The sequence below is a fragment of the Aspergillus lucknowensis genome, assembly GCF_044049455.1.
Source record: "Aspergillus lucknowensis strain CBS 449.75 chromosome Unknown BJX67scaffold_3, whole genome shotgun sequence".
NCBI lineage: Eukaryota > Fungi > Ascomycota > Eurotiomycetes > Eurotiales > Aspergillaceae > Aspergillus > Aspergillus lucknowensis.
In genome coordinates, this window is record NW_027263547.1 from 859,687 (window position 1) to 884,924 (window position 25,238).

Here is a 25,238-nt window from a genome sequence, read left to right on the forward strand (position 1 = left end):
AGAGTGGAGATAAATAGAGCCCTCGACAGCAGCTGACATCCACCATCACAGAAACAACTCCCAACAGCTCCGTTCGTCATCGGACACACCCTCAGAATCATGGTCTTTACAGTGTTCCAGGAGGGTCCTCACCCCCCAAGACCGGCTCTCAGAAAGAAGCAGCTCCTACCGCACATCGTGGATGGCATGGCCAAAAACCGGCCAGAGGCTGTATACGCGGAATATCCCCGGAACCCAGAGACCTACGCCGAAGGCTTCACTAAACTCACATACAGAGCCTTTGCCAACGTTGTTAATGGCCTGGCATGGTCTCTGGAAGATAGACTGGGCCATGCGGAGAACTTTGAGACGCTCGTCTACTTTGGTCCAAATGACATTCGGCAGAACGCGCTCGTTCTTGCTGCATGCAAGGCCGGATACAAGGTACGTGAACTTTTGACACCCCCAGGGTGACGGACTCTTACCGACTGTATCCAGCTTCTCCTCTGTTCGCCACGGAATACACTTGCCGGCTACAAGGCCTTATTCGATGCGCTGAATGTCAAGACCATGCTTGCTGCCGGCCCTCCATATCTGCCGATAGTTAGCACTATTATGTTGGAGTACAAGCTCAAGCTCTTGCCGATTGCTCCCGTTGATCAGTTACTCGCGATCGAATATCCTCATTACGCATACAACAAGCGTTTCGCAGAGGCGGGCAACGAGCCATTGCTGGTCCTGCACACGTCTGGCACCACAGCGCTGCCCAAGCCCATTGTGATAACACACAACTGGGTAGCTGGCTGGGCCCAAGCCCTCCACGAGGAACCGCCCATTGGAACCGAGAGTCTCGACCGGCTTCACCAGGGCAACAGAGTCCTTGTGATGATGCCCCCCTTCCACGGCGGGAACCTGATGCCCACTCTCTTTGATGCGATCCACAATCAGTCGACTGTCATCTTCCCCTTGCCCGGCGGGATTCTCTCCCCAGACCACTTCCACGAGCACTTTATCGCCTGTGCCCGCGACGCGCGGCCGGACATCGCCCTTCTCCCCGCAGGGTTCATCCACGAGATCGCCAAAGACCCCGCCCTCCTCGACATCGCCGCCAAGAACATCGAATACATCTTCTACACCGGCGGCGACGTGGCCGACGTCCACGGCAACGCCGTCGCCGCGCGCGTCAAGCTCTTCAACGTCAACGGCTCCACAGAGCTCGCCTCATACCCCGCCCTGCGGCCCGGCGGGCCATGGGACCGCACGATCTGGAAATACATCATGCCGCACCCGATTGCGGGTGTCGATTTCCGGTGCTATAGCTGGGACGGCGGCGACCCCAAGTACGAGGCCGTGATTGTGCGCAACCCCAACCCCGACGACGTGCAGCCCATCTTCACGGTCTTCCCTGACCGCACCGAGTACCACTCCGGGGATCTGTTCTCGCCGCACCCGAGCATCGCGGGTCTCTGGGTCTATCGCGGGCGAGCGGACGACTGCTTCGTGCTCGTCACAGGCTCCAATATCAACCCGTTGGCGATGGAGAGCCACGTCCTGGCGCACCCTGAGGTCAAGGGGGCGCTGATGATAGGGCAGCGGCGTCCTCGGCCGGCGCTTCTGATTGAATTGGAAGATGAGATTCAGGCGGAGGAGGAAGGAATGGGGTCTATTGGTGAGGAGCGACGTGCGGCGCTGATTGAGCGTCTTTGGCCGGTCATCGAGCGCGGCAACCAGGAGTACTATGATCTCGCGAGGGTGGCGAAAGACCGTGTCCTGTTTACTGTCCCAGGGAGACCGATGAAGAGGACGCCCAAGGGGACTGTTCAGCGCAGGCCGACGTATGATTTGTACCATGATGATGTTGAGCGGATGTATAACGGTGCGTAGGAGTTTGACGCAGCTTTCCCAGGAGCAGAACAGAAGTCCCATCCATGAACGTCCTGTAATATATGAATCCTTTCTTTGCATTTTTATTTTCTTTGGTCTGAATAACAGAATGTACCTCAAAAAAATGATGCAAAAACATACAACAAGGTAAATAGGCTGGTCGTCACCCGTCTAGCGCCAGCGTTAATGCGAGGTGGTAACACTGAAGCCCTTTAAAATTATCACGGCGATAATTTTGTTGTGGTCATAATAGTAAGTATTGGTAAAATGAGCGTGAGGGAAATATTATCGTCTGATAATATTTTCTGGGTAATGTTGTGCATGGCATAATATTTTCACCGCCTTGGCGTGGGTCATAACATTAGACTAGAATCCTAATATATATTCTAAGTACCTATAGCAACTAAATTTTAGGCTTAGGTTTTTTTATTATATCTATTCCTATAGTTATAAAGTATAGGTACAAATCAAAGCAAGTAATAGCAAGTTAAATATTCTTAAAGTCTGTGTCGCGTCAGGGTTCAGGGATTCCACCTGGTTTGAAGACCCTTACCACATTCTGGGATTCTGTCACAGCAGGCGGCCAAGCATACCTCCGTGTTTCACAGGCTTCGCTATCTCTCACTGGCTCCCTTGCCCATCTCTCGATTTATCTCTGTATCTTCCTTTATGCATGAATACCAAAAGCAAGGGCAATGTATGTGACCGGTCCCATGCCAGAGTCAAGGTTAAGCTACCCTTTTCGTCTACATGACCCACGAACAAACATCCAAACTCCATATTCACCTTCAAAAGACTGTGGATCCACTCCCGGGCCTGATGGCTCCTATCTTAGATATACAAGTATAAATCCTCCGCCACCTTAATCAACACTAACTATGGCCATCATAAAAAAAAAGCTCGGGTTAAATAATAATAATAATAATAATAATTACCTTGAGAATGGCAAGAAAGACACCAGCAGCCACAAAATGTCTGACAGCGCCATGAAAGGTGATGACTATAGAGAAATCAGACATGACAACCCCAGCGCAAAGGGGAAGAGTGGACCTAGTATTTGACTGCTTGGGCTACAACTCTCCAACTTCCAGTGCAATCATCATGCTCTGCTGCTGTGCAGTATCCGATAGAGCGACTTGGACAATACCCAGGGCGATAAGGTGACACATCCTTACTCTGGACTATTGCTCAACACCATTAGACGGCCTTGGAAAGGAATGGAAATTGGGTTGGGGTCTTACATAATTTAATAATAATAATAATTATATATTAAAAAAAAAAAAAAAAAACCAATCATTGGCACTGGCTCCAAGGAAGAAGCATGCTGTGACTGCATATGGTTTATTGAATTTTGATAGCTCTGACAGGCCTTCCTTTCGTGTAATTTCATCGAGAACACCCTGTCCGTGCAGTGCCACAGCTAGGGTGAATCGTGGCTAGAACCTCGGCTTCCCCACAGATCTTCGATAAAAGAATGCCACTTGGAAACGTTCGCAGTAACATTAATATCCAGCGCCTCCGGGCCACTTTTGGTGGGGGGTAGATGGGATTTCAGCCAATGGACCGAGAACACCCTGTTCGTAATGCTCACGGGACTGCTGTTGCTGCTAGACAACCTCTTGTCTCAAACCTAAAGTGAGCTGGAGCGCAGAAGCGTTTGATTGGCTGGACCACTGCCGGATCTGTCGTGGTACGTTGACTTGCTGTCCAGTGGGCAGAGTGCGCCGATAAAATGCTCAAGCCAACGCTCCAGGCAAAAAGTTAAGGGAACGATTGGTCTGGAGAGCGCGAATGTCAGTGTCGAATGTGGAGTGAGCTGTGCGAGCGCGGACAGCTTGACTCGGTCGAGCCACTGCCAGATTTGTCCTGGTGCGTTGACTCGCTGCAATGGGAGCACGCTGTGGTTGGACGAGCTGCCAGCGCATGAGGAAGCCTGGGTAGGATGCATTTTATTGGTTTTGGGGTTCCTTTTGCACCACAACTGCAGACGGACAGCACAGGGCGATACTCGCCTGGAGCCTCTTATTTGGTTGGGCATGGTCCTTGAAAGCTGACCTCGTTTGATGCGACCCATTCGCAGGCTGAAATGAAGCGTGGTTAGGCAGCTAGGTGCCCGAGTCAACCATATAATGTCACTGTTTTAGCTGCCAGATAAAAGGAATCTTCAATACATACTTCATAGTCCACCTGGCAATGGTGAAGAAGAAAAAAGTTCGCAAAACCCTGCAATCACCCATGCCTAAGATTGACGAGCCTGATCCTCCCTCTTCTGACGGGCCAGATAGGGAGGCACACGAATCTATTTTGGACCTTATTTCTCGGTGAGAATTGTGCAAGCTAGAGTGAAGTCTTAGTGTGCTCGTCACTAAAATTCACTTAGCCATTATCTCAACTCAGATTACAGCGATTTAGTCATCGTCTGCAAGGGTAAAGCCTTACCAGCTCATAAGCTTGTGGTTTGCCCCAGATCAGAGTACTTCAAAAGCGCTTGCTTAGGGGGATTCAAGGTGCGACAAAACAGACATATAAACAATCCTGCAAAACGAGACTGACAAGCGCCTTTGGTAATCAGGAGGCTAAAGAGCCGATTCGTCTAGACAACACAGACCCAGTCCTCATTGAGAAAGTGCTGGAATTCTTATACACAGGAAATTATACTATCGGACACTTCATGAGTGATGGAGGGCTAGAGCTCGATACGAAGCATGCGGAAGAGTCTTTGATGAACTGTACACTGGGAGAACACTCCCCGACCGAGACCGCACCAGAAGCAGGGGAGGCCACCGACGAAACCACCACGCCTAGCCTAGACAATATCGCGCAAGTCCTAGTGGATGAAAAGGATCCAAGCAACCAAGACGGTGGCGTGGATGCCATCGTTGGTACTTCGGCTGACTGCCATCCATCCTACTTCCATCTGCGCATCTTTGGCCAAGCGGATTACTTTATGATCAGCGATTTGAAAGACAGAGCAAAGGAACAGTTCCGTGCATCTTTCATGGATTGCTCAGATAGGTACATGTTTGCAGAGGTTATCAAGGAGCTCTACTCGAATAGAGCCAACTACCAGGAAATAAGGAAAGTGGCAATAGACGTGGTGGTTGATAATTTGCCCAACCTTCGGAAAGGATTCATCCCGGCAATTGACTCCGAACTCGTGAAGGCAGTTCCTGACTTTGCTATTGACCTCTGTCTTGCAACACTGGACAAGTATGCGAGCGAGCCAACCAACATGAAGCCATATCCATTCGCCACAGGGTTTGAATATAAGGGGCCCCAACCTTTTGGGGCTACAAACTGGTCGTACCAGAATTAGCCAAAGCTGTAACAACCAAGAACCACACAGTTCAGTTTCTACCCAGCATCTCTTCCTGTAACGAGTCTGCTCACCTGAAACGCTTCTCTAAAATCGGAGGCCCTGATCTCGCGATCTGACCAGGGTAATGTCTCTTTGACAATGAGCTGTGCATGTCTGACATTCTTTGTCCACGACTTAGACTAAACACCAAGCTACTCTATATGCTCGTATCACGACAGACGCCGTTATCGACTATATAATCAATATGAAATATGATGTACATCTGCATGCCTCCGTAGGTGCATTTCATGCTGAAACAATTCATCATCACCGGAGTTGCATTTGCGGTCCTGCAGATGTGACGCCCTGAAGTGTCGCTTCACCCCATTGAAGTAAAACTAGTTGCCTGAATAAACAAAATTATACTGTTTATTGCTATGTGATCGCGGTGGAGATTGTGGTGGTTTGGTTCTTTTTCCCGGAGACGAAGGGAGGAGTTTGGAGGAGGTTGCGGTGTTGTTTAATGGGGAGGGTGCGTTTGGGGGGAATGAGCCAGGGCACGTTATGGAGGGGGAGGAAAAGGTTTGAGTCATCAATTCATTGCATATATATGTGTGTTGCTTCAGTAATTCACAATGCCTCAAGTCCAATCGAGTTACCTGATGGTATCTCTTCTATATACCCGTTGTCCCACAGCTCTCGGTTCGTACGAGGCATAGAAGGCCAACTAGCGGACCAGCGGAGTCCATTCGGCCGGGTAAGTCCTCCGAAGTTCAGCAAAATACCCCAGTTCCCCGATCCCATTTCAGAATTGCGGAAAACCTCCTAACGTACCTGGAAATCGGGATAGGCACGCCGTGTTTTAACACGCTAACGAGCCAGAGACACAGAAGCGCGGAAAGAGTCCCCAGTAACCTAACTACATCCACATTGACATGATTATCATACTGAAACAACAACTTGTTACAGATCCAATCCGTGCTGTTGTAATGGTATGTAGCATGGAATGGATAAGGGCTTCTTAATTCTCCGGCAACACCGCCCATAAGATTAAACTTCGTCATCAAGAACGAGATCTCGAACCAAGACGTAACTTCCCACCCCCATTGGGCGATCTGGTTGAATTTCGCCTCCAACGCGGGGGCTTTGTGCATTAGGGATCGGAGTGTAACTTCCTCTCGATGGCGGTACGATAAGTAATTTCGGACGGAACTTAACTGCACGAGGAGCGTGTATACGTCGAGAAATTCGCCCATAGATTTGGTGTCGAGTGTAGAGCTTGAATGAAGAATGTCAGAGATATTGTGCAGGGCGTCAAGAGAATTCGACCATTCAGCGCAATCCTTCCCAAAACATAATCGATATTGCTCGAAGCAGCCAAGGGTGTACGTTATAGTGACATCTGGAGAACCTAGTAGCCTCTCCCTTGAAGACAGCCAGATAATTGTATCGCCTTTGTCATAATAAGGCAAGTTCTGTCCGTACATCAACATCGTCACGAACGCGTCCCCGTTCTCCCGATTGAGATTAGGGTTGACGTTTACGTACACACTCCCCATATGTGGCTGGCGTGGCACCAGGACCGGATATATGAACATTTGGTAGAGGCGCGTGGATCGCACCTCCCACGGTCCAAGGCCTGTTCTGTTATCTTGCCGAACAAGAGTACCGTCACGCAAGTATTTTATTCGATTCACCTCACCCCAAATGCTCCGATGTCCGATGTGGTCCGTAGCCCACACGTCGTGCGTCGATCTGGGGTTGTAACTCCCATCCCTATAACCAAGCCAGAATGCTGTTTGGTTATAAATTTGGAAATACGGGACAATATAGCGATCAGTTCGAATCGGCGCGCAGGTCAATCGATGGCTTTGGCGGATCCTCCTATCCACATTAAGCCCATAGTCTGATGGCGTCACATCGTGGTATGCGACTCTCGTCACAAGAGTCTGCCCCTCACACTCAGGATACCGTGTGTCATTCTCACAAAAGTATCTCAAGTCGTGGGACTCGCTGTTGATGAGACACTGTACCTCCGGAAAGGGACAGTCGTCAGGCACCGAGGTGAAATCCAGCTTTGGACGGACGGGGACAATACCGCTGTCCACGCCGCAGTCGCCCGATTCATCCAAGCCACCTAATAGGCACTGCGCATAGACATATTCAGCCATTTCAATATTATGAGGTGAGAATTCTGGCAGTCCTTGACACTGATTCGTGTGCTTTGCTCTCACGCGAGACGGCCCAGGCCCTCCAGTGAGAAGAAACGGAATAGCAGCGCCTAGGGCAATGAAAAGCAGAGTGTTGCATAACGAGGCTAATCCAAACCAGGGCGATATAGAAGTCATAGGCCCGTCTCTAAGAGTCACCTTCTTAGAAAACAGACGCTTCAACGCCCGAGGTTGCGAGAGACGTTCGATGGATGACTTGTCAGAGTCAGAGAGTCGGATGGGATGGAGAATCCGTATAAGTACTGCCCGCGTGATGATCCACAATCGTGTCTGAATGTAGCTAAGAAGAATGGCCAGCATGGCAAGGAGGCATATAGACTGCAGGTGGGTTAGGCTCCAGGTAAGGTCTTTGTATGGTGGAAGGCTATAATCGCGCCAGATTGTCAGGGCCGGTATTAGGGAGCCGTGAGCCATGCTGGGTTGTCATAGTGGTACTATAGCGAGTGATCCTCAAGCAGAAGGCACGGTCGACGCGAGATACACAGTATCCATGGATGGTGCTTGAGCCTTGGAGTGGGAACCGAAGTCAGATGGGGGCTCCAAGAAGGAGCGACCGAGCAGTCTTAAACCCAGCTTCGAGCTCAGCCTCACATCTGGGCATATTCCGCCTTCTTCAGGCTAAGTTGGTTCAAGGTCTCCCTTGGCATTGTCTGCGCCTCACTCCAAGACTTCATGCGTCGCGCACGTGACTGTCTATATAAGCAAAAGAAGAGCTTCTTTGAGAAAGTATATATAGACTACATATCTATCTCTAGAATACAGGTATTGGAGCTTAATGAGGCACGGCCGGATACTCAAGATTGTCAACTCGATCCGCAAGCCCGGTACAGACCAATGTAACCAGATCCACCGCAATTCTGGCTAGAATCACCACTGCACGGGGTCAAGCAGTTCCCCATCGGCGCAATTGCAGGCCCATTCTCAGGATCCATGCTATTTCCGCAATAACACTCCCGCTCAAGTCCAGCATAGGTATACTCGTCCGCCTCACAGGTCTTGAAGCACTTCCGAGCCGTCATGTCGTTGCCGCTGGAGCTAGACTCAAGAGAGGACGCGCTGGCCGTTGACGTTGTCCCAGGTACAGCCAATCCATGCCCGCTCGAGTTCCTCGGTAACGTCAGTATAGTAATGCTAAGGTTCTCCAATTTCTGTAGGGGCGCTGCAATCCTTGGTGGCTTTCGCGTCTTCGGGACCAGCTTGCACGGGGTTGCAGCCTGGGAGGGCGTCGAGCCATCCGTTTACTTTTTCGTCGATGGATGGCTCCAGTATGCAGCCTTCGGTAAAGCTGTCCTCGTAAAGAGCGAGGGCAGCGCACTTGGTGATATCACCACCAGCGTCGTCGCAAGTGTCTATCGCCTCTTGGAGGATGTCAATATCCCAGCCGTTGGCCTGGATACTCTTAGCTGCCATTTAGGGTCTATGGCGCAGAAAAGACGTCAGCAAAACACGCGGCCGAAAATTGTGGCTGGCAACACCTCCACTTCGACTAATAACCTCGCGCGGGGCTGTCCATCTCAAAACCCGTCCGAAGTTGGATTTCTCGCTGGCCCAGGGAAGATACAGGAGATTTTCAGTCGGGGCCACATCTGTATTCAACCTCATGGTTCCTGACATGCATTTTATCTTATGTTCCTTCTAGATGCTGTCTAGGCTCTCTTAGTTCTCTTGTTACTAGAGCTATCTAATTAGCTACTATACTCTAATACTAATTTGTGGTTGTAATAGTAATTGCGTCCTAGAAAGCATGGTAATTATTGTAAGTAATAACCCTATTCCTCTATAGAGAACTAGCTTCTTGATACGCTAAGGGGCAAGCTTTACCTATCTTGGTGGAATATTAAGAAATGCTTTTTAGAATGCTTTAAATATAGTAGACTTGTTAAACCGTGGGTTTTGGGTCAACCCACGGCCTTTAAAAATGAACCAGTGGGTTTTAGATTGGGCCTTTAAGATTGAAAACCCGCCTATGGGTTACTAAAAAAAACCTATTAACCTAACCTAAAAAGTCCAAAAAATCTATGCATGTAGATTACTGCCTAATTAGATAATAATCTTTATTTTAAAATAAATTACTATATTAAATATAGTAATTTATTTATATTTAATATATATATATATAAATATAATACAGTAAATTATTTCTTAGTATAGCTTAGCAATTTATTAGGTTATCTATATATAACCCAAAACCTATTAGATTATTAAAATCAGCAACCCAACCCATTTCTTGGCCGGTTGGGGCGGGTTAGGGCAGGTTTCACGGGTTGGGTTGAACAAGTCTACTTAAGACCCTTGGAGATAAAGTCCCTATTAGAAAAGTATCTGCCTCTAATTACTCTCTAGATATATCAAGAATCCCAGCTATATACACTAAAATCATATACCTTAATTCAACATCTAGATTTGCTAGAATGCTCTTTCTATTTTAATCTACTACAGGACCTTCTCTAGTTAAGCTACAATATTACAAGTGATTTTAAAGGCCTGAAGGAGCTACAAGCTTCCTACCAGGCTTCTATTACTCAATTTAGCATTCTCCTTGTTGAGAATACAGAATAGGAAGGCTGGGACTTGTTATCTTTGCTAACTCTATTAGTCTTGCCTGCTCTATAGACTATTACACTTGTACAGAATGATTATAAGGACAACAAAACACTAATTACCTATAGTACTAAAGAAATCAGGAAGCGAGCTAGCAATTACCGCGACTAATATTCTAAGCTCTGCGAAGCTATAGAGCTTAGTGCATCATATCAACTTGAGTATATCAACCCTGATGGTAACTATTACCTAAATACATATTCATGATGAATATATTAGCATTCGGAGAGGGTCCGTCAGGCTCGAGAAGAACACGTCTAACGAATAGCATCCGACTGAAGCCCGAGTTGAGACTGATTCTCGACATCATCGCCGACCCACCTATCGTTCCAAAACCTTGACGTTAGCACCTCTATCCCGAAGAAATTGCCTCGTAGATGGTGGCCATCTATCCGCCCGCGCAAGTGCCGTCCGGCCGCCTGAGTCCGTAGACTCAATATCAGCGCCAGAGTCGAGCAGCAACTCCATTATCTCGATACGGTGGTTCGCCAGTTCGGACATGGCCCCCGAGCATGCAACAAGCAGCGGCGAGCAACCAAATTTATCCTTGGCCTCGATATTGGCATGGTACTGGATGAGGATTTTCGCACAAGCCGTGCGGCCGTGGTAAACGGCTAGACTCAGCGGCGTCCAACCCCTTTCATCTCTCACCTCTATTTCGGCACCGCAGCCTAGAAGAAGCTCCACACAATCTTCCCGGCCCCATTCAGCCGCCTCGCTCAGTGGTGTTTTGCCTTTTTTGTCTTTGGCCTCTAAGTCGGCACCGTGGTTGAGAAGAAGTTCGACACAAGCTTTGCTGCCCCGAGAAGCCGCCAGGCCCAGGGGTGTCGTACCAAATTTGGTCCTGTTCGCTACGCTGGCACCCTGGTTCAGGAGAAATTCGACACAATCTGGGTGGCCCCAAGAAGCGGCTAAGGCCAGAGGCGTGTAACCCCCCCAGTTCGCCGCTTCGAGTGCTGCACCTTTGCCCACGAGCAGTTTCACATTTCCCAAACGCCCAGACCTGGCCGCTAAGCCCAACATCGTGTCTCCATAGTCTCCTAATCTCTTCCGATCCTCTCCACACTCGTCAGGTCCGGTAGTGGCTCCAATATTGGGATCCAATGCGAGCAGTTGAGCCAACATGGCTTCATCCCCGTGCTCAGCGGCTACCAGTGTGACTGTTTCGCCAGTGTCTGTTTTAGCCCGAGGGTCGGCACCTCCCTTCAGGTACAACTCCAGCACAGATTGTCTGCCACCTTTGGCAGCCCAGTGCAGCAGTGTTCTGCCTTCATTATCCTTTGCATGCATATCGGCACCGTTTTCGAGAAGTAGCCTTGTCATGCCCTCGTGGCCACCTGCGGCTGCATGCATAAGCACCGTCACCCCCTCGTTGCTATGATCATTTATCTTGCTGCCTTTCTCGATGAGTAACCTCGCAACAGCTTCTCGGCCGTTGCGGGCTGCACGCATAAGAGGGGTTTCGCCCATTTCGTCCCTATCGTCGATCCTGCCTCCCCTCTCGACTAGTTTCCTCACGGTGGCTTCGCAATCATGCCCTGCCATCTCACACAATGCAGTTGTCTGGAAGTAGCCGCCTGACCTGTAGTCCACCGTAGCACCCGCTTCCAGCAACACATTCACAATACCCTCATGGCCCCTCATTGCCGCCTCGATCAACACCGTGTCGTCGTCTCCGCCTTCTGCGTTCACATTGCCCCCTTTCTCTAGCATTACCTTGACCATAGCCTCTCTCCCCTTACACACGGCCACGTGCATGACTTCGTCGTCAACACACGCACTAGACTCAACGAGCAGCATCGCGATCTCCTCGCGTTCCGCGCTCAACGCCAAGGAAAGCGGAAGACTCGACTCACCGCGCCCCTGCGAAAAATTAACATCTGCACCCCTTGCGAGAAGCGATCGAACAAGAGTCCCGTAGCCCCCCGCCGCAGCCAAACAAAGTGGCGTGTGACCGTAACTCTCAGATTCTACCTCTGTGTCGATGCCATCTACGAGACGAAGCAGGGCCTCAGCGATATCTTCTTGCTTGTTCTCAAGCGCAGCCGTCAAGGCCTCGCCCGCGCGTGCGTTGCTAGCGGCAATGGCCTTCTTCGTCGTTTCGAGGTTCCCGTGCTTTGCGGCCCAGAGAAGGGCTGAGCTCTCTGAGCATGTGGCGTTGCGGGTGTAGAGTGTTTTATTCAGGAGAGCGTGGAAACGTGGGTGAGTGAGGATGAGAGCGTTAATGTCTGACTCTGAGGGCATCCCTGTTGCGATGTGTATTAGGAGTTCATTTGGGAGGCGCCATATTGGTCCATGAGACATTTCGTCTTTGGACAGACGCAGGTTTCACGTCAAGCTGGGCGAGAGAGATGGAAAAAAGGGACGTGGAAAAAATGGGAACTTGGAAGGGAGTCTCGAGGTCTCATGTTGAGAAATCGAGCGGTGCCTTTGGCCAGATCTTCCATTCCAATCACGCTATCTGAGCGAAGGTGAATGTGGGGCTGGGACACGAGGCAGGCAGTAAGGCGTGATTGGATTATTTCTCGCGGAAGAGGAATCATGCATTGGGCATTTTATAAGGTGGGAAAGATTTCTTGGGAGAAGGAGTCTATGGCTTGAAGCTATATAAAGGAAAGAAGTGGAGTATATTATAGGAAATAGGATTTTTGGGTATATGGTAAGAGATAGGAGATTGGAAAGAAGGAAGAAAGAGAAAGGGCACGGAAACTAGAGAAGAAAGTGTGGATTGGAGATGTCGAACCTTCGTGGCGTACGTAATATTCGGTCCATCACCCAAAGAATATGAAGGTCTGAATTCATCGAATCTACCAGTGATACTGCACTAAATACAAGAGAAACAGGGGTTATCTAACTAACTAAAATAGGCAATAAAAACGATACAGAATAACGTGTTTCCCAACCGAATCGATCACCTCTGTATTCCATATTAAATGGCCATTTTTAAGAGTTGAATATCTTGTCAGAGCCTCTGAGAACTCTATCTACTCCATTACGACCGAAACCGCAGTAAACCTTGAATACTCTATTCGGGGAGTCGTGTATGGTGGTGAATAGTTCGTCCCCGGGCTACATCGGCCTGGCAAGCAACGAGCGAGATGCGGATAGAGCAGAGACATGTCCTGTACAAATAGTAGAATACCTCTATACCACCAGAGCCTTCCCATAAAGAAACACGGCCACACTACTAGCAGCGCAAAACACCCCTAATAGTCGCAAACCGATTGCTTGATCTCCCGATCATTATTTTCCCTTGTATCTCCATATTGATCTTCAAACTTATTCCACCTTGAGAAAATGCGAATACAGCTCTACAAATATCGCGGATTCTGAAGCAAAGTTAAGCAGAGAAGATGGGAGCCTGATAGGCCTCGTATTTCGCGCTTCGAGGTCGATCTGCAGGTACTCACAATTTCCTTCTTTCAGGCAACAGGACAAGTTATTTACCTAAATTTTCAGCTCGTCGGCGACGTCCCATGGCGTTCAGGATTTTCCCGGTCTTTGAACAAAGACTAGCAGTCCTGCTTCGGCCTACGCCCCGGTGTTCATGACTCTGATTGATCTCGATGTCGCCAGCTGTTCTCCCACTCCATTCCTTGACACCAGGTAGTGACGCTGCAAGGGGGAGACGAGACATTGAGACAATGCTCAACTATTGGCGCAAGCCAGAAGACGGACAAGCATCTATCGACTTTCGAGAAGCAGGCGCAGAGCAACTCTTCGACGAGCTAGACAACCTCGAAGAAAGCCAGCGGGTTACCATCCACGATATCCGTGGACGCGAAGCAGAATACACCATAGAGAAAAACGGATTCCAATATATTCACCACCCGATACCCGAATATAACGAAACTTGGAATGAGAAACGCGTGGTACATGCCTTGCTCCCGAAGACGAAGGAACTGGTTGAGGAATTGTAACTGCCTCCTATATCTGAAGTAGGATGAAGACTGCTGACGTTCATTGCTTAGAACTGGTGCAATAAAATCACTCATATACGCGCATCGCGTTCGATGTTTTTACTCGGGAGATCGTGCACCAGTACATATCGTTCACTCGGATTTCACGTCTGCTGGAGCCCTCCAACATCTACGGACGCTCATCTCGGAGTCCGAATTAAACCACCTCCAACAAACCAACACTCGAATCTTAGCGCTAAACATCTGGCGTCCGTTGGGAATAGTCAAAAAAGACCCGCTGGCGGTCTGCGACTGGGCTTCGGTAAACTCCACGGAAGATATCATACCCAATCGGTTTACTTTCCCTGATGGATGGCTGGAGGTGGCAAAGATGGCATATAGTAAAAAACATCGATGGTGCTATTTAAGCCACCAGAGACCAGACGAGGTGCTTGTGTTTACACAGTTCGATACACACAGGCTGGGTGGGCGTAGTGTGGCACACAGTGCGTTTGTAGATCCAAAATATGCTAAACGTGAAGAACCGAGGAGGAGTTTAGAGGTCGGAGTATTTGTTTTCTTGGAGAATGAATAGTATTTACTTTGAAGTCTGTACGACGCCTGTAGGATACAACGCTGGAGGACAATGCTAGAGGCTAATTTCGACGAGAGCAAAATAAAATAAAAGGCAAAACCCTGTACTACAATGCCTTGAGAGGCATTTTTTTGGCCGGGTTTGCACTCCACGACTGCTCATGGGCTTAGGTAATTTTGTCGTCTCAGAAGCAGTGTTGCAACAGGTTAAATTTCCCCATGATCTTATTGGCCACGAGTCTGTTTGGCTAAGAATGCAATTGATGGCTGCGAGTGCTAAAGCACTAGTGCCTTCAGCTAACTGGCTATGTAACTATGATTGCCTGAGACGTTCTTTGATGTAGCTTGGAAACCAAACCTCGTCTCCAGGCAGCTTTTGATACACGTCCCTCGCGGCCGTGACTATGTCGAACATTTGCATTGAGTCACCGAAATGTACGAGATACTTTTTTCGCAAGCACTTCGAGTTCTCGAAGGTCGTACGTTCTAGATGCCTGATAAACGAATACACTCATCCTAAATTCTCTTGCGATAGGGGATATTTCTCGATCAAACGTCGACCTTGTGGTCTCATAGTTTCCCGTGTACAGAAAGTTGACGACAGTATGGCCTGCATCTTCATGAATATCGGAAAGCACAAGACATGGATCCGAAGACCAGTCCCTGTCTAGTTGTGGGAAATTCCGAAGATACTGGCTAGGGACGCCGTAGCTCTTTTCACCAATCTTGACGGTCACCATCGGGAGTATATAGGGTCTGTCGTAGCCAGAAGAGTCAGTGCACAGCGACTTAACATCGTAAATGAACGTACGATGCCAATGGCTGATGGTATTCGATCCCGGGAGTGTCTCGAGAAGATAGCGGGCGATCGGCCATAGTCAGTAAGGAAAATAAACCACAATGTAGACAGAACCGTTCAAAGCCAGAATGCATCACGGCAGGAAGTACAACGAGGCCTTTTTGTATAGTGGCTTGGATGCCTGAAATGAGGCAAAACGAGTTGTTCTCATTCCGACATCCATTAGTTATGTCCCTGCACCCAGACACGTCATTTGCATAGTGCCAATCGATTGTCCCATTGGTGGGCCTGAAGTACAACACCGCAGCCGGTTCGGCCACGGGCTGCCTGGTTAAAGAGATTGTGCCCCAGGGGTTGTCAAAAAGTATACAATCACATCGCGGAAGTTTACTTTCTGCGGACAGTGATTGCGCAACAGTGTAGGGGAGCAGGATCATCATCCGGTGTCCACCCTGCAGTCTGTTCTGGTTGATCCCCACTATGCAGTATCCTACAATCTGGAATTTTCGAGCTTATAGTTGGAAAAGCGACCCTCATTCCACGCAACGTCGGCTAGCTCCGGCCTTATTTCAAATGCGTAACTTAACTACTCCCTCGTCCTTATATCACAACAAAAAGTGGGCATTTTAGTCCTTCGGCGGTTGTGAATCCTTATACCGTGGTATGGCTGCCTTCCGCCATTTACTCGCCCCTTGAGATAGCCAGTGTGACCTGCTCGCATAGTTTAGGATGGTTTGGCCAGCTCGAGCCAGCACGTCGTTCGAATCAGCTACAGTAAAGGCACTTCCATGTTCCGAGAAAACGTTTCTTGTGTGTAAGAGTCGAATCTTTGTTTCGGCGGTTGCCACAAGATCTAGGCCTCATATTAGGAGTGGAGACAGGAAGAATTAGTTGACGTCAAATACCCACCCAGGGCCTGCCTTAACTGAAAATCTTTGTGTAGTTCCCGGAAAATATTCATGGCTCGTTTCACCTCCGGCATTCTTTCCGCTGTGACGGCGTCAAGTCGTGAATTCTCGAACCACTCTCGCCTCTCTATATTGCCCATATGTCAAAATAATACGATGCAAGCGGTATGGAAAAGCTCGGTTTCTCATGGGTAAGAATCGTGGGCGCGCTTACCTCCTGAATACTGAGAACGAAAGTACGCGAAGAAGACATTATCATTAGCTGTCCCGTGGTCTTCCGTTCTTGATTCCGAACCGATGAAGGCTGCGAAGTATACAGCCAGCGGAAACTTCCAGTCAGGTTCGATGTTCTCAATGATTTCCCCGACAGCATGCAGCCGACTGAACATTTCAGTGGATGACAATTGGCTTGGTCTAGGATAACTTCTCTCCCCCATGCTGGCTTTTCCACCTTTGTTGAGTCGGTGCGGAGTTCGGCAAATATGGGTTGTAGACGGCGCAGCCGGCTATTGTCAATGATAGCCTTCGCGAGAATGACCTGATGTTTGCCTTCGATATTCAATGATCCCTGTGAGAGGTATTCGCCAAAATAATACCCGCGCTCATTGCGCAAGGACCGGAGATCTGCCAGGTTCAATCCAAAGGAGTCATCAAGGTTGTAGAAAGCGTCAATAAGATCCAGGTCCCGGATAAAGGTGCCTCTGGGGAACTTCGCCGTGTCGATGATGTATAACTTGATCTCATCCAAACTCGATCCGTCTCGCTTGCTCGAATGCCGGTAGTAGATGTATTGGATTGCAAAGACTAAGGAGCTGGCCCGTGAAACGAAATTGTCCTCCACGCCGTCACGTTTTCCCCACCATCGGAGGTGGTGATTAAGTGTACGAGCTATATTCTTGCCTTTCTTGGAATCCAGATGGTAGAAAATGTCTTCCAGAGAGGAGGCCTTCTCTCGGTAAGCTGACTCCGAATGTACCCACACTGCATTCGTCTGTCCATCAGAGCGAGGAGATACAACTCGAAAGAGGTGAGGGGGAATGTTATCCAAGGCCCCTTCGGCTAATCCACTGTTTGTTTTGGGTCTAAACAATAATTGCTCGGGCTTTCTCGACACGTCACCCAAGCTATTGCGAGTCATCAATTGAGATAAGGCTTCCATTTTAAGGGATACTTATCAATGGTACATTTGAAAGGATGGTCTGTAGGAGAGGCTCATGTTGGCTAGGGAATCGATCTCTCGTCGTCTGGGCAAGAGCTTGTATTAAATAAGGAAGTCGTGAAGTATTACGGTGACGCGGAGAACGCACATGTGGGTGTAGGCCATGGCCACAATGCTAACAAATGATAATGCTACACGTGCTTCCATGGTGCTGCCTCGGGCGTGCCACGTCATGGACACAACTTAGGTGACGTAGGCAGAAAACGGGCAAGTATATCCCTGCAGGTACCGAAGGTATCAGCTCATTCGGAATGTTTTGTAGCCACTTCATCGCATGTACAGGAGCCCGTTACGTACCAAGCAGCGGATCATCTGGCTAGCATAGAAGGCTAAACCTAAGCAATGAGATAGCCCGGACTGAACGCATCTAGTTCCATACCCTGACGCGCTACATTCGCCAGCTCCGGGATTCTCGGCTAGATATTCCTTCCGCTTGGACCCTTCTCTAAGGTACCTGCCGATCTTGGCGCATTGTGGACGGATTACATAGTCACGTCGGTCGACGAGTACCAAGGAGTCTTCGTGCTATGGTGTCTGATTCTCAATCTGGATATGCATGATCTTGACTCGGTGAGCTAAGCTAAACAACGCTATGTGATATCAGGGGTTCATTGACTCCTCACGCAAGCCAAACTTCAATTGCCCTCCTCCTTTCCGCCATTCTCTTCGGAATAAAGTACAAATTCGTGTCTCATTGCTTTCACGGCAAGGGCAGTTACAAGTCCCCTATTACCAATCAGAATCTGTTGCTTCCCGGTGCGACAGAGCCAGCCTAATGGCCAACTACCGTCATCGAGTTGCATATTCGAGAGCTTCACCGAATCAACCTCATCAGAAATACCGAGAGACTGACACGCAAGGATACGCATGGACAATTCCGAGCTATCGCCATCCTTCCCAATGCGCTCTCTCAAATGCTGCCGCAGTCTTGGGGATGTGGCTTGTCCCACGTCAGAGTTTGGATTCTCGCAAACCAGTCGCGAAAGGAAAAAGAGAAACGCGTCTGGAGAAGGATAGTATCTCGAGCCGTCCAAAAAGGCACCAGTTTCAAGGATTTTGCAAATCCAAAGCTTTGTTCCTTCTAAAACAGGGCTCATTCCACGCTGGTATCGATAAAGTAGTCGCAGAATGTTGATGCTCACAGTATGATCGGCCCGGACGCGGGAGGTGTCGAGATATGTCTATATCCAAAAATTCGGCAATCAGAAACCCGGGAAATTGAATACTTAGAGCCAAAATACCATCACAGTTCCTCTTACGGCTGCAATCTCGAGTGTTTCGTCCAACACAGATTGAGCCAGTTTTCTGTCAAGTGGAAGTAGCAAGAATGCGAGACTCGTAGTATCCATATCGTCAGGATATTCTCCAGGAATGAGTTGCTGCTTTTCTGGGCCTTGGTCAGTTATTGTTGGCGCGAAAGACCCCTTCCTGACCTCTGAAAAAGTTCCATGTCCTCAGTCCTTCTTTGAACACAACAAGGTCACTATATCTTTGTTTAGGCATTTGACACCCAGGATTCGACACCATATTAGGGACGTACCGATCTCCTGTAGCCTCATATATCAGTAATTGGGCAAAATTGTCCTTGATAACAAGGCCAGTTTTCGTGACTGACTCTAGTTTCTTCGCATTTCGTTTCAGGTAGCCTGTCCCCTTCTCCACGGAATCTCTCAGAGTGCATATAGAGAAAGCCATATCTGATACTGCGATTTATCCAAAGTGGTCATTAATGTAATGAAGTAGATTGCATCCTTCGCGTTCCTCGCCCATCTTAAATATAAAATCATTTCTGTGCTGCCGTGTGCTAAACAATTCTTCCTGTATGCTGGCATCATTTGCCACGTCAATCTGCATTCTGCTGGTCTCATTGCAGTATTGCCTAATAATCAGGATCGGCAGATGCCTACAAACCAATGGCATCGTACATACAGTAGTAAGCTTTGTTCACCGCCCAGTATACGTATAAATCTTGAACTGTATACCTGCAGACTACTGGTAACATGACTACGAAAAGTTAGATGCAAGGGATAGTATGCCGTACGCGTCATATGGCACGCACTGACTTTTTCGCAGGCACCTCAAGCATAGATATATATATTGTATCTCCATTTTTGTTTCGCACTGGTCAGTCCTCTCTCCAGCTCCAGCAGATCCATCTTATGACCAACAGAGTTTCAGGGTTTGCATGTTTCGCCAATTCCTGACAGAAACCTGCTATAGAGCCATGGAATCGTGCCTCGAATTCAAGTGTCATCCTCTTGAAAATAGGGTCTCCAGGGAGATAAATGAATTTATTGAATCAAACTGGAGTTTCCGAAGCGAAACCGAACGTAAAAAGTTTCTCAAGAGTGGGCTCGCTCGTGGCGTATGCTATACTTTCCCGGATGCCCGTGATGATCGCATCTATCTCATCTGCCTGTTCTTCGTCGTTGCCTTTTTCTTTGTTGATGGTTGGTTCTTTTTCCTTGATATATTAGTAACACGGGTGTGACTACTAACGGATTTCTAGACATTTTGGATGAAATATCCTTCCAAGAAGGCGAGAAGATTGTGAACAGACTGGTAGCAATTTCCAGCGGAGATATTGCCATTGATCCTACGAAATCTCTTGAAAGAATACTAGTGGATATTTGGCGTCAGTTTCATGCAAAAGACCCCAATCTGTGCGACGAATTAAAGGCGAAAACGTTCTTGTTTTGGCGTTCCCAAGTCTACCAAGACCGAAACAAGTTGGATACCTTGTCGTCCTACTTCGACTACCGAGAGTTGGATTCATGTTCAATGTAAGCCTGTCTGCTTTTCCAATGCGAGCTAGACTGACCCATACAGTCTTTTCTCCCCACTCATCTGTTTCGGCTTAGGAATTTGCTTGTCTCCCGAAGACATCACAACCGTTCAAGAGATCGACAACATTCGTTCCAGACATATGACGGTTGTGAACGACATATGCAGCTGGGACAAAGAACTAAAATCCTCTCGAGATTCAGCAACAGAGGGGTCTGCTTTATGTTCATCTGTGCTTATTGTCAGTGAGCAGCTATATTTGGGAGTTGAGGGAGCGAAACGTATTCTCTGGACCGTGTGTCGTGAATGGGAAGACAGGCTCATACACCTCTTGTCCAAGATAACATTGATGTCACCTCGCTTATTGGGTTACTGTAAAGCCATTGAGCATCAGGTAAGAGGAAACGAGGTTTGGAGCAAGGAAACCTACCGATATAGTATTTCTTAGAACGCTCAACGAAAAATCCTAACTCTACATTTGCACTCCAACGACTTGCGAAATACCAACTATAAAAATGAGGGGTATCGTCCTCTTCGACATACTCAACTCAATCTAGACCAGCTTTTCAGACCCGATGGGTAGATGGCGCTGACCTTAAGGTCAAAGGTTCGAATCCAGCTGTGGTCATTCAACCAGGAGGGTTGGTCTGATACCTGATACCCTAGTGCGGGGTAATGATGACATGGTTGGGCCGCCATGTTGGGTACCTGGGAGGGGTAGCCCTGATTCACCCTTGACCTCGGGTGTTAAAAGAATAAGGAGAGTTGCGCTACTAGATTAGAACCACGCCTACCTGCTCACAGTCCCCCTAGGGACTGGGGGTCCATTCCTATTAGCTTGGCGGCTCGGGACGAGCCTTCCCTTGGCGGGGGGATGGTTGTCACGGCGTGCAGGCTATATATGTGCGATCCAGGCAGATCAGACCATCGGGTCTGATCATAGTGACCTTTTGGTCCAGTTGGGAACACGTTGCCTGGATCACGTGTCGCTCACTGCTTCAAGTCTATATGCCTTGCTGTACGGGGTTATCCCTTACTGGAACATGACGTGTCCTTATAACATATTACTGCGCTTTGTCGCACTACCATCCCACCGTGTGTTCAGCTCCTATCATAACCACTGAAACAACCCGCCTCGCCCAGCTTGGAAGCAGAAAATGTTAACATTCTGTATAGCTTTCGTTTTCTTTGCTTCTTATGCTTTATTATCTTACAAATCTGGAGCACCACCATTGCCGCCCGGACCAAAACGGCTTCCATTAATTGGAAATCTCCATCAGTATCCACAGAACGAGCCGTGGAAGACGTACCAAAATTGGCACAAATTATACGGCCCGATAATATCTCTCAAGCTCGGACAACGCATTTTGATAGTCTTGGGAAGCCATAAGGTTGTTCGTGAACTGCTTGAGAAACGGGGCGCGATTTACAGCTCACGACCGCAAATGGCTGTTGCAGAACGGGTCACTAAGGGTCTCCAAACAGCACTTCTACCTTTCGGTCCAAAATGGAAATTTCATCGCCGCCTTCAAACCTCAATCTTGAGCCGCACAACTTGTCAATACTACCAGCATATCCAAGAATTCGAAAGTAAACAGCTTCTATATGAAATGCTCTCTTCAAACGACTTCTCAGGGCGCTTTCACCGGTACATATCCAGCATTATCTTTACACTTTCTTATGGAAAAAGGTTGGCTCGAGGCGACGAGAGCGAACTGCATGAAATTGGTGAACTCCTGAGAAATATCACGCAGGCAACCTTGCCTGGACGTTGGCTAGTCGATGCCTTTCCAGCCTTGAGGTTTATGCCACGCAGCTTGGCGAAGTGGAAACAAATTGGCGATCAATTCCACAAGCGTGAGGCTGAACTATTCACGAGAAGTTATACGACAGCCTTGGAAAGCCAGTCTTGGAACTGGGCTAAGCATATCGTTCAAGACAAAGAATCGAAAAGCGCAACTGTGGAAGAACTTTCTTACATTGTTGGGATTCTCTACGAAGCCGGTGGTGAGGCTACACAAGCAGTGCTCGATGCTTTTGTGTTAGCGAGTATTCTTCACCCAGAACCTGTCCATCGCGCTAAAATTGAGCTGGAGGCTGTGGTCGGAGCAAATAGGCTGCCCAGCTTCGAAGATTTACCAAGGCTTCCATATGTAAATGCGTTCTTGAAAGAAGTTCTTCGATGGTGCCCGGTGGCTCCAGGCGGACTTCCACATCTGGTCGTCTGTGATGACATATACGACGGCTATCGCATTCCCAAGGGCTCAATGGTAGTTGCGAATCATTGGTCGCTGGACTTTGACGAAAATACTTTCCCCAATGCGACGGCGTTTATTCCGGAGCGGTGGATCGATAACCCGCAGCTACCACTATCAGCCTTCGGCTTCGGGAGGAGAGCCTGCGTCGGCAAAAATTTGGCTCTTGATACTTTGGCAATAGCCATATCCAGAATTATCTGGGCATACGACATCAGGCCTGAGAATTGCGATGATGAGTTGGTAAAGGATGGCACAGCCAAAATGGAGAGCTTTGGAGTCATATCCAAACCAGCGCCATTCAAAGCGCTATTCAGTGTGCGTGATCCGGTGCGCCAGGAGGTAATAGAAATGGAATGGAAAGCGGTTGAAAAGGACACTGGTTCGGCGCTGGATCTCGTGAAGGCCTCCCTGCTTTCTTAGTAAGCTCGATTTCTGCATCCGCGTTTTGCATCACGCAAGTGTGTATGTCATGATAAAGGCGAGTGGTTTTCGGTACACAGAAGCAGGCAATGCCAGAAAAGACGGCCTAACAAGTGATAGATGCGCATCTCAGAACATAAGTCTTCAAGAGTTTCATGCTCTTGCTTATCAGATCTCCAATAGTTGGGTCAAAGTGACTTCTCTCTTATCTGGTCTGCCGGAACCTGTTCCAATTTCAGTTAAGAATTGATACTGTAATACTTATGTTAATCATTCAACCATTCACTATCTAATAGTAGAATATCATTAGGAGCACAACTTTCATATATCCAGACTAATAGCATGTAGTAGCAATAAAACAGGTCCTTTCTAAGTTCTTCCTCCGCAGCAAACAGAACACTCGTGGTTTAATATAACAAAGACGCAAAACAGGAGATATAAAGCTCAACATTCCCCTGTCCATCTATTATTCTCTTATATTTAGTTAAAGTGTGATACTATATCTATTCCTGATCTTCCATGGGACCCTGGGAATATCTTGATACAGCAGACTAGCTAGCTGCTGGATACATTCTATCTACCTCTCTTTAAAAAGCCCGTAACTGCAATCTTTATACAATATATATATCTTTACTTGATGCTTGGCCGTAGGGATATATGCCATGGTGGCTTTGACTGACGCACCTGGGCCATGAGGAACAAGTCAAAGCTTATGGTGGCAGGACTTACTAGCCTTGCAGCAGAGGCAATGCCATAAAATGACCCCAAGCATTCTATAATAATAAGGGTCAGAGACGTTTATTTCCTAATAGGACATGTATATACTCTTTGTTTGGTGCCTTGTTGGAGGATGTAATTCGCAAGTTGTTAGAGTATAGTTGCGAGGCTTCCTCTAGTATTAGCTTTATTAGGCGAGTATATAGCAATACCTATCTCCGCTATATATAATATCCTACTAGCAGAGACCATATCAATCTATTGGTTCAAAATAGAAAGGATAAAGGGGAAATATTCTAAGCTTGGGCTATATTATAACTTTGCTAAAGCACATATTTGTATATTTGGTCACTCTTGCTTTACAAGCGCTAACTAGCGCCATACTAGGTTCTAATCTACCCTTACTATACTATTACAGCGAAAAGTACCATGGGGAGAGACCTATTCTTATTTAAATCGAAGCCATTACCCCCTCTTCTTCTTCCAAGCTACCCTAATCTGCTTCTCCTCTACCTTGGTCGCGACACTTTCCAGGTATATATTACTATATCCTCTACGCTTCAGGCTCCTGTACATCATGGATCGAAAATCGCTTTCTTTAAGTGCTGTCTCTAACATAATTTGTATACAGGGTCTATTAATTATATGCCTTCTATCTATCAGGTAGTATAAAGGCCATGGCTAACTATCTAAAGGTGGATGTCAAATGTCAAGCTAATGGACACGCAGGTGTTCGAAAGGCTGATATCATCCACCCAATTAATTATTTGGAGTGGAATTCGTTTCTCAGCAATTATGGGCCAGGTTACTCTATTGTGGCTGCATGGAAAAGTTTAGCTATAGAGCTTTGCTACACGGTATGTTATTTAACATTTATTTAATATTCCTCTCGAGCAATTATCTGCTGACCTATATCCAACACCTGTATACAGTTACTATTAACTCGCGCGAGTTAGGAAGGCTAAGCCATGAGGACAATCATGCCTGCTGGCTCTGGGCATTCACTATAGAGGTGCAAACCACGCAGGGGATCACTGTCCACCTGGGAAAACTAATCTAATTTAGTATTAATTATCTGCAGTTGGACTAGTGCGCGTGTAGTAGCCAATGACTGTTGGATTAGTAAGACTATCTTGATATATAGCTCTTTGAGATAGCCAAGTAATTTAGATATTTCTATTTAGTTCCTTACTTTACTTGCTATAACTTCCCTGCTGCCCGTGAATAAGGATCAATATAGTTGACTAACATTTTGTATAATCAAGCCTGGAGGAGCCTGTTTTTTCCCCAACCCAGATATCAATTCAAGTATATCCTTTCTGGTCTTTGAAGTGATCTTCTAGAACTGGGCCAGCACTTAATAGATAAGCTAATTAGTGGGATGCCAGCGATTTAGTATGGTTCTCTAGGACATGTTTCTTGGCTTGCTATAGACCACGGAGAATGCCAAGACCTTACAGCTAATTATTTAAGCGCTACTACCTAATCCAGGTTTGGCTGTAGCCCTTCCTTTGCTTACCATTAACACCATGGCTAGTTGTCAACTAATCAGGTCATCCTGGGTACATGATTAGTAGGGAAGGTACTAATCCTGCCAACCTTGGCAATAGACTTGTTCAACCCAACCCGTGAAACCCGCCAAGAAAT

At 47.7% G+C, this 25,238-nt stretch overlaps 11 protein-coding genes across 11 annotated transcripts; 5 read left to right on the top strand and 6 right to left on the bottom strand.

The window, feature by feature from the left end:
* Positions 1–99: 99 nt before the first annotated feature.
* On the top strand, positions 100–1,863 carry BJX67DRAFT_377359 (uncharacterized protein; the record flags this gene model as incomplete). The annotated part of the gene is made up of 2 exons (XM_071032088.1): positions 100–423; positions 478–1,863. The coding sequence occupies 2 exons, from the start codon at positions 100–102 to the stop codon at positions 1,861–1,863; spliced, it is 1,710 nt and encodes a 569-aa protein (XP_070890584.1).
* Positions 1,864–3,429: 1,566 nt separating this feature from the next.
* BJX67DRAFT_342707 (BTB/POZ domain-containing protein) lies at positions 3,430–5,326 on the top strand. The gene is made up of 3 exons (XM_071028053.1): positions 3,430–4,184; positions 4,244–4,370; positions 4,436–5,326. Exons 1-3 carry the CDS (start codon positions 4,057–4,059, stop codon positions 5,177–5,179), a joined length of 999 nt encoding a protein of 332 aa, XP_070890585.1. The 5' UTR covers positions 3,430–4,056; the 3' UTR covers positions 5,180–5,326.
* A 427-nt stretch (positions 5,327–5,753) lies between these two features.
* BJX67DRAFT_342710 (uncharacterized protein) lies at positions 5,754–7,922 on the bottom strand. The gene has a single exon (XM_071028054.1). It carries the CDS (start codon positions 7,804–7,806, stop codon positions 5,935–5,937), a length of 1,872 nt encoding a protein of 623 aa, XP_070890586.1. The 5' UTR covers positions 7,807–7,922; the 3' UTR covers positions 5,754–5,934.
* A 247-nt stretch (positions 7,923–8,169) lies between these two features.
* Positions 8,170–9,064, bottom strand: BJX67DRAFT_342711 (WSC domain-containing protein). The gene is made up of 2 exons (XM_071028055.1): positions 8,519–9,064; positions 8,170–8,470 (listed from the first exon to the last, which is right to left on the bottom strand). Exon 2 carries the CDS (start codon positions 8,409–8,411, stop codon positions 8,196–8,198), a length of 216 nt encoding a protein of 71 aa, XP_070890587.1. The 5' UTR covers positions 8,412–8,470; positions 8,519–9,064; the 3' UTR covers positions 8,170–8,195.
* BJX67DRAFT_377362 (uncharacterized protein) lies at positions 8,524–8,994 on the bottom strand (the record flags this gene model as incomplete). Its single annotated transcript, XM_071032089.1, has 2 exons — positions 8,524–8,795; positions 8,868–8,994. The coding sequence occupies 2 exons, from the start codon at positions 8,992–8,994 to the stop codon at positions 8,524–8,526; spliced, it is 399 nt and encodes a 132-aa protein (XP_070890588.1).
* A 974-nt stretch (positions 9,065–10,038) lies between the features above and the next one.
* Positions 10,039–12,424, bottom strand: BJX67DRAFT_342712 (ankyrin repeat-containing domain protein). The gene has a single exon (XM_071028056.1). It carries the CDS (start codon positions 12,295–12,297, stop codon positions 10,315–10,317), a length of 1,983 nt encoding a protein of 660 aa, XP_070890589.1. The 5' UTR covers positions 12,298–12,424; the 3' UTR covers positions 10,039–10,314.
* Positions 12,425–13,559: 1,135 nt separating this feature from the next.
* Positions 13,560–14,487, top strand: BJX67DRAFT_389144 (uncharacterized protein; the record flags this gene model as incomplete). The annotated part of the gene is made up of 2 exons (XM_071034457.1): positions 13,560–13,909; positions 13,965–14,487. The coding sequence occupies 2 exons, from the start codon at positions 13,560–13,562 to the stop codon at positions 14,485–14,487; spliced, it is 873 nt and encodes a 290-aa protein (XP_070890590.1).
* A 424-nt stretch (positions 14,488–14,911) lies between these two features.
* BJX67DRAFT_377365 (uncharacterized protein) lies at positions 14,912–15,362 on the bottom strand (the record flags this gene model as incomplete). The annotated part of the gene is made up of 2 exons (XM_071032090.1): positions 14,912–15,242; positions 15,298–15,362. The coding sequence occupies 2 exons, from the start codon at positions 15,360–15,362 to the stop codon at positions 14,912–14,914; spliced, it is 396 nt and encodes a 131-aa protein (XP_070890591.1).
* A 310-nt stretch (positions 15,363–15,672) lies between these two features.
* On the bottom strand, positions 15,673–17,363 carry BJX67DRAFT_389145 (uncharacterized protein; the record flags this gene model as incomplete). Its single annotated transcript, XM_071034458.1, has 5 exons — positions 16,618–17,363; positions 16,408–16,543; positions 16,195–16,320; positions 15,971–16,138; positions 15,673–15,782 (listed from the first exon to the last, which is right to left on the bottom strand). The coding sequence occupies exons 1-5, from the start codon at positions 17,350–17,352 to the stop codon at positions 15,673–15,675; spliced, it is 1,275 nt and encodes a 424-aa protein (XP_070890592.1). The 5' UTR covers positions 17,353–17,363.
* Positions 17,364–19,823: 2,460 nt separating this feature from the next.
* Positions 19,824–21,108, top strand: BJX67DRAFT_342720 (uncharacterized protein). Its single transcript, XM_071028057.1, has 3 exons — positions 19,824–19,862; positions 19,922–20,568; positions 20,627–21,108. Exons 2-3 carry the CDS (start codon positions 20,339–20,341, stop codon positions 20,664–20,666), a joined length of 270 nt encoding a protein of 89 aa, XP_070890593.1. The 5' UTR covers positions 19,824–19,862; positions 19,922–20,338; the 3' UTR covers positions 20,667–21,108.
* Positions 21,109–23,184, top strand: BJX67DRAFT_342723 (cytochrome P450). Its single transcript, XM_071028058.1, has 2 exons — positions 21,109–22,932; positions 22,995–23,184. Exon 1 carries the CDS (start codon positions 21,354–21,356, stop codon positions 22,872–22,874), a length of 1,521 nt encoding a protein of 506 aa, XP_070890594.1. The 5' UTR covers positions 21,109–21,353; the 3' UTR covers positions 22,875–22,932; positions 22,995–23,184.
* Positions 23,185–25,238: the final 2,054 nt, after the last annotated feature.

Bases quoted from the DNA above. Each gene is read 5' to 3' on its own strand.
- BJX67DRAFT_342707 (XM_071028053.1), top strand. From the start codon at position 4,057: ATGGTGAAGAAGAAAAAAGTTCGCAAAACCCTGCAATCACCCATGCCT. The intron at 4,185-4,243 runs GTGAGAATTGTG...AAATTCACTTAG, and splicing joins ATTTTGGACCTTATTTCTCG to CCATTATCTCAACTCAGATT. The intron at 4,371-4,435 runs GTGCGACAAAAC...TTTGGTAATCAG, and splicing joins CTTGCTTAGGGGGATTCAAG to GAGGCTAAAGAGCCGATTCG.
- BJX67DRAFT_342710 (XM_071028054.1), bottom strand. From the start codon at position 7,806: ATGGCTCACGGCTCCCTAATACCGGCCCTGACAATCTGGCGCGATTAT.
- BJX67DRAFT_342711 (XM_071028055.1), bottom strand. From the start codon at position 8,411: ATGACGGCTCGGAAGTGCTTCAAGACCTGTGAGGCGGACGAGTATACC.
- BJX67DRAFT_342712 (XM_071028056.1), bottom strand. From the start codon at position 12,297: ATGTCTCATGGACCAATATGGCGCCTCCCAAATGAACTCCTAATACAC.
- BJX67DRAFT_342720 (XM_071028057.1), top strand. From the start codon at position 20,339: ATGACGGTTGTGAACGACATATGCAGCTGGGACAAAGAACTAAAATCC. The intron at 20,569-20,626 runs CTGTAAAGCCAT...AAGGAAACCTAC, and splicing joins TCACCTCGCTTATTGGGTTA to CGATATAGTATTTCTTAGAA.
- BJX67DRAFT_342723 (XM_071028058.1), top strand. From the start codon at position 21,354: ATGTTAACATTCTGTATAGCTTTCGTTTTCTTTGCTTCTTATGCTTTA.